The 15,917-nt window shown below is 40.7% G+C and overlaps 1 protein-coding gene across 1 annotated transcript; it reads right to left on the reverse strand.

Moving 5' to 3' along the window:
- Positions 1–3,357: 3,357 nt before the first annotated feature.
- Positions 3,358–13,339, reverse strand: LOC141003175 (active breakpoint cluster region-related protein). The gene is made up of 22 exons (XM_073474457.1): positions 13,145–13,339; positions 12,703–12,809; positions 11,221–11,325; positions 9,940–10,173; positions 8,943–9,050; positions 8,800–8,857; positions 8,668–8,720; positions 8,424–8,561; positions 8,212–8,333; positions 7,926–8,082; positions 7,724–7,840; positions 7,557–7,632; positions 7,306–7,401; positions 7,012–7,086; positions 6,832–6,929; positions 6,392–6,493; positions 6,074–6,237; positions 5,710–5,849; positions 5,026–5,160; positions 4,608–4,713; positions 4,323–4,464; positions 3,358–3,655 (listed from the first exon to the last, which is right to left on the reverse strand). The coding sequence occupies exons 1-22, from the start codon at positions 13,197–13,199 to the stop codon at positions 3,554–3,556; spliced, it is 2,490 nt and encodes an 829-aa protein (XP_073330558.1). The 5' UTR covers positions 13,200–13,339; the 3' UTR covers positions 3,358–3,553.
- Positions 13,340–15,917: the final 2,578 nt, after the last annotated feature.

Genomic DNA, 15,917 nt, shown 5'->3' on the forward strand with positions numbered 1-15,917 from the left:
TGCAGAGAGAAAACGAGTGAAATGTTATTTTCAGGTCAAGATCAATTGTCCTGATGTGCAGTTGAGTCCCACTGAATATTTCCAGTGTGCACTCTTTTTCTCCAGAGGTGAAATGTAACTAAGTACATTTACTCAAGTAGAGGATTCAATTCACTTTGAGTATTTCTACTTTATGAAACTTTACACATCTACTCCACTACATTTTTAGGCTAATATTGCACTTTATCCTCTTCTATATTTATGTGACAGCTTTAATTACTAGTTACTATTCAGGTGACATTTTTTTTTTCAAATCCCTTCTGTTGAGTGAAAACCATTTATTTCCAAATTCAAATTTTTCTGATAAACTGAAGGAATAAATGTTCTTTTTACGTGACGTAAAGTCTTTAATAATCATCTGGAAATGCATCTTCATAAAGCTGAAAACAAGCTGTTTTTCTGAGCTCATCAACAGTGGACCTGTGATACACGTTACAGAATATGATGCATTGCTGTAGATTAGATTAGATTTACAGTGAAGCAGCATAACTATTAACTAAAGTTTAATTAACAATACATTTACGATTTATTAATTATGGTAATTATAAAAGTCATTTTACAAATTGATTTTTCTTTCATAGTCCAGAGGGGACTCATGCCTACTACGTCAAAAATAATATCTACATCACACTATCCACAATTAGTCTGTAGAATTGTAGATAAAATAATAATTAACTAAATTAACTTACACACATGGCTGTATGGTTGTTGGTAAATGTATGATAGAAAAACTATTTGGGCTTCGAAACAAATAAGCGAGTTGTGACAAAAGTCAAAAGTGCTGCAAAAGTCTGTTAAATTGCAGATAAACTAGTTTTTGAACAATTTCATGATTCCTGGGATGATATTATTTCCCTGTTGTGCAGCTCGTATCAGAAGGGAAATCCTTGTTGTTTCGTAAAACTGCATCTGAAGGTTTGAGGGATTTAAACTGTTGAAGGCACAATGTGGAGCAAGAAGAATTTCCTCATAAAAAAAAAAGCATGACGCAATCTTTGCAGACAGTTTGTTCAGATCTCGGTGTGTTTGTGTGGAACTGGACTGTACGGTGCCGTCACACGTCCACAAACCGACTTCTCCTGTAAAAATGTTCCCAGCAGCCCGCCAGGTGTCGACCAGTCGTCTGCTCCAGTCTTTGGTCGCAAAATGTCTGGGACGTCTCAGGCCTTCCTCGGCTTTGTAGTCTGAACCTCATTTTGTCTTTGTAGTCGTCAAGCGGAACTTTATTTTGGCAGCCACCGTGTTAGAGGGGACAGCTGATTTATGACGCAGAGGGCAGCGGGGCGATCACGCCGCTTTGCTTCAGTTTGGGACTTGTTCTGGAGGTTGTTATGGCGTCCACACACTCAGTCCCCGGTCTATTAGTGCTGGAGAGCCGGAGTCAGGCTGCAGGATTAGCGATCAAACGAGCGAATGGGGGTGTTTTGGGGTAGAAGGTTTGGGGGGTAACATTAACCCGGCGTGCCCAGGTGGTGTGGTTGAAAAGAGACTCCCATCTGTGGTGCGGATGGGTCGAACGTGGGCTGTGTGTGTGTGTGCTGGCTTCTAACGTGGTGGATGTGTGTGTGAATGACTTTTATGGGGCGTACACTTCGGGTGAACTCCGTCTAGTTGGATTTGAACTGTAACCGATTGGATTTCAGGCTCGGGGAGGCGACCCCCTGACCTTTTTACAACATCTGCACTCCTGACTTCTCCTCTGCCACCCAGTTCATCTGCGGGTGTAAAACCACTGCACCACAAAATATATGTTGTTAACCACCACAAGTTAAAATTACCTCTCTCTTGTGGAGAGAAAGTTTCCTGCTCTACAGCCTTTCGAGAACAAAGAGTGGTAAAAGCCTGAAGTAAATGTGAAGACAGGGACAGTTTTTATTCGATTTACTTCATTTCTTCAGGATAATACACTCAGTCTCTGCTTCCTTGGGAGTCCTGGGTTCATATATTAAACATATATTTGTCAGTCCTGTCATTTGATCAAGTGCGCTGGTGTCCAGATTTCAGTTTATTTATTTAAAATGAACTTTTATCCGATCAAATGTAAACCGTGGGAGATATTTTGCCTCTTTTTCCAGGTCACAAAGGAACTTTAAACCTAAATTTCTAAGCTGACACAGACAAGAAGTCCAAAGGAAGAGAGAGAATGATAATAATGAATAATATAAAACCAGAAAACAAATGAAAATTTGAAGATTTGAATATTGACAACCACACTGGACCGGACAACTCCATCTGTTGTTGGGAATAACAGATGTTCTGGAAGCTCCACGGCAGCTCCTGAATGGACCTCGTGGTGAGTTGTTTTCAGTCATTATACTATTATACCTATTATATAAATCAAATTAACTAAATCAACTACACACATATAGATGCTTTAGTAACTAACTGGATGAGTAGTCTAATCTTTAAACTGCATGCCCTGTGTTATTTTGTGTTGTTCCCTCTTTTGTTTTGGGAGCCTTTTTAACACTTTGCTCAGGAGACTCCAGATGAAAAATAGCCTTTTGGCTAATTCGAGCATTTTTCTCATGTAATATGCGTTTTATTAATTTAAACTTGTATTTATTTATTTTCCCTTTTCTTGAAGATATGATCGGGATGTTGAGATCAATCCATCACACTTTTATTTGTGATCCAGGGAGTTTTGTAAGTTCTTTCTTTTTATTATTTAAGAGATGGAACAATTCTCCGGGGCTATTGTACGTACTGGACAGCCTTTGAGTTTGATTTGATCTGTGTCTTACTGGTTTGTGTAAAGTCTTGAGAGTATGAATGTTCTGGATGTGTATTAATATAATTTTATTCAAAAAGTATGGTTAATGAATATAATGGGAGGAGTAGCCACTATTTTAATACAGAAGCTAATGGGGACAAACAATTTAAACCTTCCTTTCTTAACTAAACTAAACCTGGTCGCAGGTCTTTGACATTGACAGTAACATTGTTTTAAGAGTGGAAAAAATAAGTATATTTTAAAGCTTCACATGTTAACAGTGTTTAAATTGTGTACAAGATTTAATTACAATCGCAGATGTTACAAGCGGTGTTTCTGGACTGTGATCCTGTAGAATGACTCAGGATATATGCAGACATGATCTGCCTTTGTTATTGTTTAGTTTTTTTTTTCTCTTCCATCTGAATTGATTCATTTATTTGCTTCTTTTTACTGGATTTATGTACTTGAGTTTGCATCCATAATGCAAAAAATGCTCCATGTGTTCTAGAGACAATAATTTAAGTCAAAAACTGTTTTATAAACATTAAAATTCAGACAAGTGGAGTTTCAAACGTGACCAAAAATTAAAAAAAAAAACTGAGTCACACGTCCACATTTTTATCAATAAATACCTTTGTCATACAGTCCTTACACAGATTGTTTTTACACACACACACACACACACACACACACACACACACACACACACACACACACACACACACACACACACACACACACACACACACACACACACACTATTTGAATTTCCTGCCGGCCGTGACACTGATGGTGGTCTCACATGTGGGTGGTCTCATCTCCAGCGTCTGTGTCATGTTGCAGAGAGGTCTGGGCTTCAGGGAGGTTGTTGCACTGCAGGTACCAGAAAACCACCTGGACCTGATGCACGGACACACACACACACACACACACACACACACACACATTTTTAACTTATTTTAAAGTAAAGAGAATTGTTTTTACATGTACATTCATCATATTATACATCATATGAGAGTTTTGTATAAAAAATACACACCATGTCTGACTACTTCATATTAAAGACATTTACTTTTAACCTTTGATTATTTTTCTCAGGGTTTTTTATCAAAATAGTTCATTCATTTCATGGTCAAGTCCTCTGTATTTTCTTATGATATACCTATTTTTTAAACATGGGGGTTTTCTCACTAGGTTTATAAACTAACAATTGGTGGATAGTTTATGATCTCACTATGTTTTTTTTTAACATTTAATATATAAAATGTTTGTGTGCAGGAGGGTTTAAAAAGGGCATTTAAATCATAATGTTGCAAAAAAATCCAAGTCAACTTAATAAAAATATAAAACAATTGCAATAATGTTTAAAAACTGGACTGTATTTATGGTGCCGGCTCAATGATTCTCATGAGCATCATTGTTTTCTAAATCTACACTAAAAGAAAAGAAAAATATCCATTCTCTCAAATGCAACTACAGAGAATGAAAGGACATTATTTTGGAAGAAAATATGTTAAACTGTTGGAAAACCAAACATCAATCATTTTCAATGACTAGTCATCCCCACCTGCACCACCACCTCCTGGGAGATATCCACTGTGGGGCCAATATGCCCCAGTTCAACCACAGGGGGGCGTAGGAGGCTCGGACCAAACACTGTAGCCAGGTTCATCAGAGACATCTTGTTGATGTCTTGTTTTTCTGAGACTCTGGAGACAAATATTGAAAAGAAAAACTAAAACTCTGAGAACAAAAATACAGCATGATTAGTGTTAAAATCTGATTTTTGCCAACAACTAACAACTCCTGACTTCATTATCTGTCAGAAAAGCATGTGTGATTGTTGTCAAACCGTTGGAGGTGGTGCAGGAGGTAGAGGAAGGTGTGGCGGTTGGGGTCAGGACAGGACTGCAGCAGGGACAACATGGAGACAAGCCGGGAGTTTATGTCCTGGATGTCTACAGGGGAGAGAAAAGGTTCTGTTCACTTGGCCCAAAGGCAATTTTAGGACTAACAAGGTTGAATTTACGGTTATTTAGAGTCATTGATAGCTGTTGAAGCCCATTTTCTGGTGCACATTTAGGGTCAAATGAGCTAGAAATTAGTCTCTGTCTACCACATGGATGGATATGACATTTATGTTTCTATGACGAGACTCATTTTTAGGGAAAAATTGTCAAACGGCAGTTTTTAAACTTGAAAAAAAGCAATATTTGCCTCAAACTTAAAATAAAGCCTGTTGTAGCCTGTTTTACGTTGTCTTGTCTTACTCAGTGTCCTGGCGAGGCTCTGGAACATCTCAGTGGGTATGAGAGGCTCCGGCAGCTCTCTGAAGTACAGTTTGAGGACTCCAGAGACGGCGTTCACTTCAGCACTTCTCAGCCTGGTCACAGCTTCACGCAGATCTGAGCAGAGCAGAGGCATGTTTAACATCTGTGTTACTGTATCTTCTTTGACATATAGACTTCTGTTCATATTAGCACAAGATAACAACTTGTTGATGTGCTGCTCGACTGATATTGACAGTTTTTTGCACTGGTGATTTTACATGATTAACAAACATCAGACTGAACTATCTCAACAACTATTGCCGTGAAATTCTGGACATACATTCATGGTGCCCAGAGGATGGATCCTAATGACTTCAGTGGTCGTTAGTCTTTTTCTGTAGAGCCACATTTGGGTTAACATATCCGGTTCAGAATGTCATATCTCGCCAACTATACTATGGATTGCTGTGAAATTTGGTACAGATATTCATGTTCCCCAGAGGATAGATTGTGAAAATATGCCCTAGTCCATATCAGTTTTTGCAGTGATATGATTCATTTGTACTGGATCTCACACTGGTTTGCTGTTTCCTGCACTTTAAATGTAGGAAATTGTATTTCTGGTCTTACAGTCTTTCAACACAACAGCACGTGCCAACAGAAAATGAATGTTTCCCTTCTTACTGCTGTTGAACGCAGCTTTTAGCGCGCTGATGTCACTGGTGGCTCCTGAAATCCTGTAGATGCCCACCTCGTCCATGCCTCTCCTCTCCACCTCCTCCACGCAGCAGCGCACCAAATGAGGGACCAGCACTCCCTCTTGACTGACAGAGAATTGAAAGCATCAAGAAAAAACCCACGTTTCATTTCAGACTCCACTCTTGCCACACTTCTGCTTCTCCTCAGGCCGCTCTCCCACAAAACCAACCGCCTCACTTCTGTAACGAGCTTTTACCAAAATACAGCCCACAAGGGAAATAAAACTGACCTGCAGCTCTCAGTTTCAGCCTATCAGACAGCACTTTAACAAAGACTGTCAGGGACTTACTGAGCCACAGATTCAATGGGGACGCAGAAGACAGGCTGTTCTTGAGCCGTAGAGCTGGGCGGCTCAATCGGGTGGGGACAGTACTTCAGGGAGAGGGTCACCTCCACCTCGCCAAGCTGTAGAGTCTGTCTTCGCCATCGCTTATTCAGGGTTTTAGAGTCCAACTGACAGACAAACAGGAAATATCAGAAAACAGACAAGACAGCAGAAAAAAAGAATTTGTTAGGATTATATTTGTATCTCTTTACACAGTTAACACTTTTTTGCTTTTTCAAAGCAATGATGATAACAAAGTTGAATCACAGTCCATCATGGTACCTGTACAGAAGCTTTTCCCAGGACTGTATCATCCTGTCCATCAGACTGACTGACACAGAGCACCCTCAGGTGCTGTGCCCCATCCACCTGGAAAGACAGCTCCTGTTTGACAGAGAGGAGGTGGTGTTAACATTGACAATGACAGAAGTGTCCTAAACCTTTCAACAGGAGCATTCGTGTCTTATTTAAAGCCATTTGATCCTGGCTACCAGTTGGATTTAGTGTAGATTTTACTGCCACTGATCATGTTTAAAGCACGGCACGGTCTGGCCACAGCGCCGACTTTTAATCCTCTGTGAGCTGAGCAGAAGCCTGACATCATGTCGGATACTGTCTAGACACGAAGAAAACATTTACCCCCCTGGATCGGCTGGTGAATCATCTGCCTTTTATAGCAGTTTTATTCAAGACCAAAATACATTCAATTATTTAACTCTAACCTGGTCCCAGTGTGGGTTGAGGCTGTGGACTGACGAGTGTGTCTGAGCTTGTTTATCGTAAAACTCGTAGCCATCCACCTCCACGCACACATACACACCTGAACAAGAAAGAGAACAAAATATGAAGTGACTCGATGGTTATTTAGTGTCATTAAAACAAATATCAGATATTAAACATACAGGCTGGTTGCTGCAGGCCGCAGGCAGAGTGGATCGCAACGCCCAGAGTCCCACACAGAGACATCCCGTCCTCTACTGGAGAGAGACAAAGACAAAAATATCCTGAAGCGCGTTGGATTTAATCGTGAGAAATACATAAAGAAAGACATAAAGACAGTGGCGAAAAGGTCCGAGGCCAGCAGCATTAAAAGACCACAACCCACAGAGTTGGTGTATTGTGTTTCAGAGACATGATGGGTGGACTTCCTGTGGTGAAGGAAAGAGGGCAGAGGTTGATTGAGATGTTGGTTGTACCAGAGTTTGAGCTGTGTAGCGGTGGCTGCTGGGTCATTCTCAGTTTCACACATGCACTGGTGAGGGTGAGCAGGTCTGGAGGCACAGTTTCTATGTCTGACAACAACCAAGAGCAAATATAGGCACCGGTCAGTTTACAGAACCACAAGGAAAGAAAAAGGAGGAATCTGCCCATTACTTTCACAATTTATCGGTTAGTCAATAAAATGTCCAATTATTTTCTTGCAGTTTGACAAAAGCTGTGAACTCACTGTCTGCGGTGAGTTTGTGAATAGCTTCTCTCCACTCTTCAAGCTCATACAGGGAGGAGAGGAGGAGAGTGTGACTCTGCAGCGAGACGTAAGAGATTGATTCATTCTAGTCGGCTGAAACCACACTAACAATAATAGATCGTGTGTGTGTGTGTGTGTGATTATACCTTGTCGCTGGGGCTGTGCAGCTCCAGTCTGTAAGGAGGGAAGTGTGTGAACAGCATCAGCTCCATTTGCTCCAGTTTCTTCCTGGTACGAGCTGCCAAACTGATGCCCCTGGACCCCTTTATGCACACAAATGTTACTTTTTATTGCCTGTTGTCACTCTCTCTCTCTCTTTGTATGTGTGTCTCTTTCACTCAAACATACTGATTTATGTTGCTGTAGCTGTTGTCTGAGGAGGAACATCTTGGTTCTGGTGTGTAAACGAAGGTGCGTGTCTTGTGAACGTTCCTGATCGGCAACCCAGCGGAGTTTGAGACCAGCGAGAGGCAGATACCAGCAGAACCTGTAGCTGTCCGGCTTCCTGGAAGAAACACAAGAAACTCTAAAGGCCACGCTTAACGTCATCATTCAGCACAGTACAAGTTGACGTACGTGCAAAATGTAGACCACATTTCCCACAAGGCCCTGTGCTTTCTCTCGCTACACTCACCCTCTGCTTGCATGTTTGTATCTAGTACACAGCAGGAGGTCTGTGTAGAGGAAGAGGTGACGCAGGCTGTGATCCCCCTCGCTCGCATCCACCACAAAGCTGTCACGCATCAGTTGACGCCTCTAGAGTAACACACCAACACATGCATACACACACATATCATCTGGATATATTGTGACCAGATCTAGATTTCGTACAGCGTTGAGCCTCACCATGCCGTGACTGAGCGTGACCTCTCGTTTGCACTGTGAACTCTCGTTGACACCAGACAGGAAGCTGCGGGACAATCTGAGGGCTTCCTGTAAGGATGTGTAATCTCCATGCTCAGCTGGTGTCGTCTTTAGGACGTCCTACAATATCACAGACAGGTAGGTAAGTGAGGGAGAAGAGGGAAGCAACAGATCGTACAGCAGCAGCTATAGAGGTGAAGTTTGAGGAATTGATGAATTATCTCACACGCAGCACTAGTGTGGTCTTGGTTACTCTGTCCAGAGGCCTGTAGAGAAGAGCTGTAGACATAAAAGAGAGTGATCAGACACATGGTCAAACAACAAGTTATAAAACAGTTTAGAAATTAACAGTACGTACCTTCAAATGTGTATTTGGTCCGAGTTTTGTCCGAGCCGTTATTATTAGACATCATGCTCTGCAGGAGAGATAAAGTGAGACTGGTGAGGATAACCCTGTAAACAATTTGTAAAAGCAGGTGTTCCTCTGGAAGTCCGTAGTACCTTGGCCAGGGCTTGGAAGCGAGGGTCCGACTGTGTGCACTTGCGAACAACTTCAACAGCTTCCTCGTAGTTTTCAATGAAACCACCATACAGACCGATCTGGTTCACCTGCAGAGGCAAAATAACGGAGGGATGAGGAGGGAAGCATTCTCCAAATTCGACAAGCTGAAGACAACATCTGCATCTAGATTCAGGTTCGCAGGATTTATCCAAGACGTAACATGACAAGTCTGACTAGTCTTGCTAGAGAGTCTGTTTCTTTTGTGTAGTATCACTACACCCACAGTGTTGTTGGTTGATAAATGTGTGTTACTCACAGGTGTTTTCACTTGTTTGAAAACCGGGTCAACGACCCACAAGTGGCCCTAACGAATCTGAAACTCAGAGCTCACAGAGTTTAAAAGCCTGCAGCTCCCCTCCAGTTAGTTAGAACTGAAGAAGCCTCTTGGATTAGAGGTGAAACGTCTTCAAGAAACTGAAACACTTCCAGTTGCCTACGATACAGCACCTAGAATTATGGGGATGCAAGTATAAAACAATGCAGAAAACAAGTATTGTTTATTTGATTGAATGTTGCAGCCATAAAGGTCGTGGGTTTGAATTTTTCACAGCATAGCTCTGAATATATAAATGATGCTGTCAGATACAGCTGCTGTGAAGTTGCAGGCCATTAAACCCCAACAACAAGCTGCAAGACGCCAAAGCACTCCATACAGCACATATGATCATTTGATCACTTAGTTATGCAGCTTTAAATATACTTAATAAAAGGGGAACTGATCCTCGGGCGTTATAAAGGGCTGCTATACAGAAATATAAAAAAGGAGAAATAATGCAATACTGTAGTTATGTTGTAATTTCTTTTCAACAACGTAAGCTAAATGGCTTCCCTTGTGGCACTGAGCCGTGTGAGAAACTTTCTTTTCCATCGTTTCTTAATGGATTACCAATTGTAGCAACAAAAGTTTAAACGGTCTTGACACAATAGAGGACCCACCATTTTCAGAAACAGGTCCCCCACCATCAGCTCAAAGCCTGTGTGGCTCTTCTCTTTCTCCTCATCAGGGCTGGACTCAGTCGGACAGTGTTCGCTCAGCCGGGCCTTCAGGCCAGAGTAGAAGCTTTGGTGCATGTCTCTGAGCTCAGGCACCTGATAGAAAACAGTCTGGACCTGACGACTGGACAGAACTGGCTGTGAGGTCCCGGCTGAGGCCCACAGAGCCTTCATGGGCTAGAGGAAAATTAAACATGTCAAATAACTGAGGCCAACTGATGAACTGTAGAAGATAAAAATAAAGGCGAGAAAAAAAACTGTGAACATACATTCACATTTCAGAGCGTCACTCGCATCAACTTTGACACATACACTCAAGCCACTGCTAAATAAAACCGAGCACATACAGCACGTTTGAAATGTATACGCAGCCTCTCAGTGATAGATGCATGCTGCTCAGCTACAAAACACTGCTTTCCCAGACAAAACATCCACTTTCTGAATCATTCTTTTGGGTTAAATGAGTCAGAGCGTGTAAAAATGAGGAATTGGGGTTTGCTGTTGCTTTTAATAGCCGAGAAAGAAAAAGGAAGGAGTTCACAAAGAAAGCACCCAGGCACTCGCTATTGCTTCATTGCTTCCTGCCTCAAATCTATTTCTACTCTCAGGAACAGGAAAAGATTCAGGGCGGGAATCTACACAAATTAAAAAACAAAAATTAACATCAACTGTCAACTCAAACGCTAATGATTGAAATATTTTCAACTGTTTTAATTAAGGAATAATTTGACTTTTGTTCATGTTCTTTTCAAGAGCCCAATAACACTGTTAGACTCTCATATTTGTACAGTCAATATGATGCTACTGCTAACAGGCTGCTAGCTGTAGCTTTATATTAACTGTAGTAATGACAGTGGTGAACCTCATCTCAGATGCAGAACAACGCATTTGTAGTTTAAGAAGGAAGCTGAACAATGACGACATTGTAGGTGAATGCTGCGAATAATCACTAACCAACCACAGGCTGAAAAACATACACATGGCCGCTGCTCATTGAGTAAACACATAAACATAAACAAGAGAGGATCTCCGGTATGTTCATATAAAGAACTGTCACAAGTGTTTGTGGTGACAGCTGAACAGCAAAAGGGAAGTCTAACAGTAATAAAAATCATCACTTTAACAGGGTTTTTCCTCTTTTGGCAATATGGTTTAGCCCAGAGAATAAAACATGTTAAGGCCTCAGCCTCTATGAAAATGTTCATGTTTATGTGTGTTTGTTACCATCAGCAGAGCCTCCAGCTCTCTGAGATAAACCTCCTCACTCTCCAGGATGCCTCTCAGGACCACGAGTCTCCTCTCCAGCATTTCCTCCGGGCTGCGGGACGTCTGAATCACAGACATTCAACAACACAGAGTCAGTCACAAAATCTGTGTCACGGCAGCAAGTGACACCACAAATGGTGCAACTGTTAACTTTTGAAATCACAACAGACTGTACTTCTGTTGTTGTAAAGACTTTGGCTGTGACATGTGGTTATATTCAATGTTTTCACCAATTCCCAGTCTTTGGCTTTAAAAGTGCCACATATTTGCTCATGCATAGACTATATTACTTTCATGTTATATGTTTAATGTTTTCTTATTTGGTGCAATTTAGCCGTTTTGGGGTCACTTCTGTATTTTCTTCATAAACTATGCACTGTTGGTGGGAAACAGAAGGGTTACTTCTTCAATACTCTTTTACATATTTGATTATTATAAGGTCAGGGGAAAATGAGGAAGTAAAGCCTGTGTCAACAAAACACGAGGGTTAATTTTTCTTTTCTCCTATAAAAAAAAACATTTTCTGATAGTATAAAGGTCTGTGTACAGTATGTGGCTATGTATTGTGATATTGTTTGTTTTATGGTTTGGCAGGTTGGAAAACTTGAAAACTTGGAGGAGCAGCTAATAGCTTTTTTATAGTACTGAAATGTTTCACTTTAAGTTATACTATGCAGGATTTTCTTTAAAAATAACAATGTACAGACTCACAAAAATAATCCCTCTCAATCATCACTTATGACCTACTAGAAGTGTGTGTCTGTATCTGCAGAGGCCCTGTCCTCTATCCTCTTTTGTTACTTTCTTCTTATGTTGCTGTGTTGGGCATGTTTCTAAAGTGTTTGCCAACAACAAACTTCTTGTCTTCTTGTCTTTTTGACCGAGGGCGGGCAGAGCTTCACATACACATGGTGGCAGAGCAGAAAGGAAAAAAACGGACAGGATGAAGTTTAACTGCATTCACACACAATAAGGAGGGTTGTGCAGAGGTTTGGGAGTGTTTATCTGTGCTTAAGCTAGTTAACAAAGTGAAACAATCAGGAAATAACATTTCAGTTCTCTGATTCACTGCTTTGTTCTCGCTAAACCAGCTCCCTCTCTTTATTCACTCTCTATCCGGTTGAGCTCGGCTTTGAATGGTGTCTTTACCGATATCGCAGACAAATCCTGCATAGTATGCCTTTAAACTCCTACACCACTGATATTCCTCTCTGTTTTATCATGGTTGTTAAAACGGGTACTCACTGATACCTAGAAGGCATCAGCATAACCATGTTTTTGTCTATAAGGTCTTTGTAATCACAGTTGCCAAGACACTTAACATCCTTGAGTTTATAGTGAAGAACAAATAATAGGAGATATTTTAAAATACTACTTATAAATGAAAGCCAGAAAATGCGGTGATATGGTGATATTGAATGTGAAGGCATGGAAACTCACGGGGGTGTCGGGGAAGTCTAAGCTCTCTGAATGGAGAGGAGACAGCAGACAGGACACCGCCTCCTCCTGGAACACGTCCTCCTCCAGGACATCAGTCTCGGCCTCAACTACAACCGACAAGCACATTCAACTCGTTACATAACATATGGCAGTATGTGGGAGTATTATCAGGTAAGTTCCCATATCTGCTTCCCCTTTGAATGAGTCAACGTTAGTGTTGTTCCTAAACGAAATCAGCGATCGCAGCTCTTTGTCTGAAGTGGTTTTTACTCAGAAATATCACAATTTTAGAAGATATTGTGGTGCATTTTTAACAAAGCCAAATTAGAAGACTGCTCAGATTGGATTCTTTCTGTTTTTTAGGGTCCCCAAAAGGAATATATATAATGTTTGATAAATTAACTATCTTTACACAACAATACACAAAGTCTCCTTCCCTCACCTGGTACATCCTGTGACTCCAGATACTGCACAGCCTCCTGGTAGATATCCATCATCGGAGCTCGGAGGTCTTCTCTCCACAGTGCAGGCTGAGCTCTACAGACGCAGCGGCGGCAGCAGCAGCATGTGAATACGCTCAGCTGGTGACAGAAAAACTTCCTCTTTCTGTTAGGGATGCGTAAAAGAGGAAAATACAGCTTCCTGTCTGCGCTCAACCCGGTAGAAGCTTATGAGAACTACAGTTCAACCTACAGTTGCACTTTACTTCCTCTAAACGTGTCGATTTCAACATAATGGCTGTATTTAGCATCAGAATAATCCTTCATCAGTTACTGAAATTACTGAAATAATATATAGCTGCTACGTCACTATACAGCCAACATAAAGATCAGGATGTAGAGGACAGAAGGTTATCAGTCAGCCTTTTATATCATTAATAAGGAGTATCTAACACTAAACTAAAGCAAATATAAATAGCATATAGTATAGTATGTATTAACTGTGGAAATCTAATTAATTATACTAGCTGCACCTTTAAATATTTAGCAGCCCTAGAAAAAAACAAAACTATAACCTGAATAAACAAACTGACCTTAAAGGACAACACACTTTCATACTGTTTTACTTTGTTTATATGTGGCGGACCCTGCCACCTTTCTAGCTTCAAACAGTGTGTGACGTTATTTTCCTCTGAGAACAGCTCGATTCTTCACTTATGGAAAAAATAAATATATCTAAGCTTGTATTATAACCTCATTAATATTGTAAATATTAATTCCAGAGTTTGAATTTCTTTACCAGAACTACGTAGTGCCCCTTTAACATTTAACATTTACTTACTTTACTGAACACTGTTATATGGAACTAGTGGCCTCTTTTAAAAGTCCAATGCTGCCCTCTACAGTGAAACAGATGTTAACATAGCTTCATGTATGCTTCTCTTCTACTGGATCAGGATACGGCCAGTTTATCCGACTCTTTAACTACAGCTGGTCCTATTCTGGCCTAGAACCAAGGCCGGTGTCATTGAAACCCATGTTCTGGCTACCAGTTCTAGACAACCTGCACCATTTCTCTTTTCTTTACTGACTAGATGTGGCGTGACAAATGTTAACACCACCAACACCAGTGAGGCTCCTGTAGAAGTGTTAAAACAGAGGTAGCGTCACTTTGCTGCTGCTGGTTGTGGTTTATGGTGTCATGAAGCCATATCTGCGTGCTGATGACCTGTTAAAATGCAATGGAAATGTTTCTGTGCAGCACTGTGTCAAGGTTCAAAGACCCAATGGAAATTTTTTTACCACATACATTTGAGATCCATTCACATATTTGAATTTTGTCAGAACATGATCCGACTTCTCACTTGATTTATTAACTGGGTAAACAGTTTCCTAATGTGTTTATGGTCACTAGTTTGAAGTTTTTTTCAACATAGCACGATGTTCATTTAGTAAGACATGGTCATATTTAAAATTAAAGAGACAAAGTGTGTCCTCTGGTCATATCCTCTCAAGCTCCACCCTCTCAACGATATATATAGTCACTTCTGGCTCCAAAGACCATGATGGTGACCAGCTGTGTTGCCAGACTCTAAACGAGGCTAAAAAGTGGTGTAGTGCTGAGGGGGAACTGCTGAGTCCTGTGATAATTCACTCTGGGTTCATCTCCTCTGGTGAACCCGTAAACAAAAACACATCCATTAGATCCATTGTTAACATACAAATATTGATTATAGCAGCTTTAATTTAAGGATATATATTTAGGAATTAAAAACACACGTTTGCCCTCAGTTTTTGCTTTTCTGTATGTGTGAAACACTAAAACAAAATGTCCCGGTCACACCACTTTCTTACGTGTTCAGGAATACCAGTATTTCTGAGGGGCACTTGAAGGTAACATGACCAGATCCTCCTGCAGGGGGCGCTGCAAGAGCACTCATTTATGTAATTTATGTCATTTTTGTATAAATGAGTAAGCTTATTTAAAATGATAACCACATCGGTTTTAAATTTCACAGCCATTAATGACTGACTCCTTAAATTGGTGTGCGTGCGTGACTTCTCTGCCTACACACTTCCTTCTGCCTTTGTCTCATTCAGACACACACACACACACACACAAACACACACAGAAACTTGAGCTCTCCAAGCCCTCTCCCCAACGGTTTCTTCTTTTCTCATCCACTTTTCCACACTAAAGAAACCGAAACTTAGTTGGATACAGGCTGAGAAAAAAATAAGGCGTTTCCTGAGCTCAAGTTAACTTTGACTTGCCACGTCCTCTTTTTATTGAACTAATACAATGTTTATAAGAGGAGTGGATCAAGGTTAGAGGATGAGATAAGTAAAGAGGAGAGCAGTCTGGAAATTGACTAACTGGGTTTGGTCAAACAATAGCACAATAAAAAAACAATACCGACGAAATACAAAGCAAGATACTCATTTTAACATCGAGTCAAACTGTGAAGCTTTTTCACAATATCAACAAAAACACTCAAAATCTTGTTTCTAATAATAATTATTCATGGTGCTGCTAAGCAAAATAAAAACTCATGAAGAGTAGCTGATGTTTGGGCTGCACTGTGCACCACCTGAGGTAAATATAAGGAAGACAACCACTCAGTCAAAAGGACACAAGACCAACTTGGAAATGTTCCTCGGCTGAGTGAGACAAAGATTTTGGACCTGAAATTTGAGAGTAAAGTAACACGCCCAGAATTCTGGCCTCAAGTTTTTGCATTCACTGCCAGACTTGTTAAAACAAATCTTATCTCG

This window comes from Pagrus major, chromosome 10 (genome assembly GCF_040436345.1).
Source record: "Pagrus major chromosome 10, Pma_NU_1.0".
In the NCBI taxonomy this organism is placed as follows: Eukaryota; Metazoa; Chordata; class Actinopteri; order Spariformes; family Sparidae; genus Pagrus; species Pagrus major.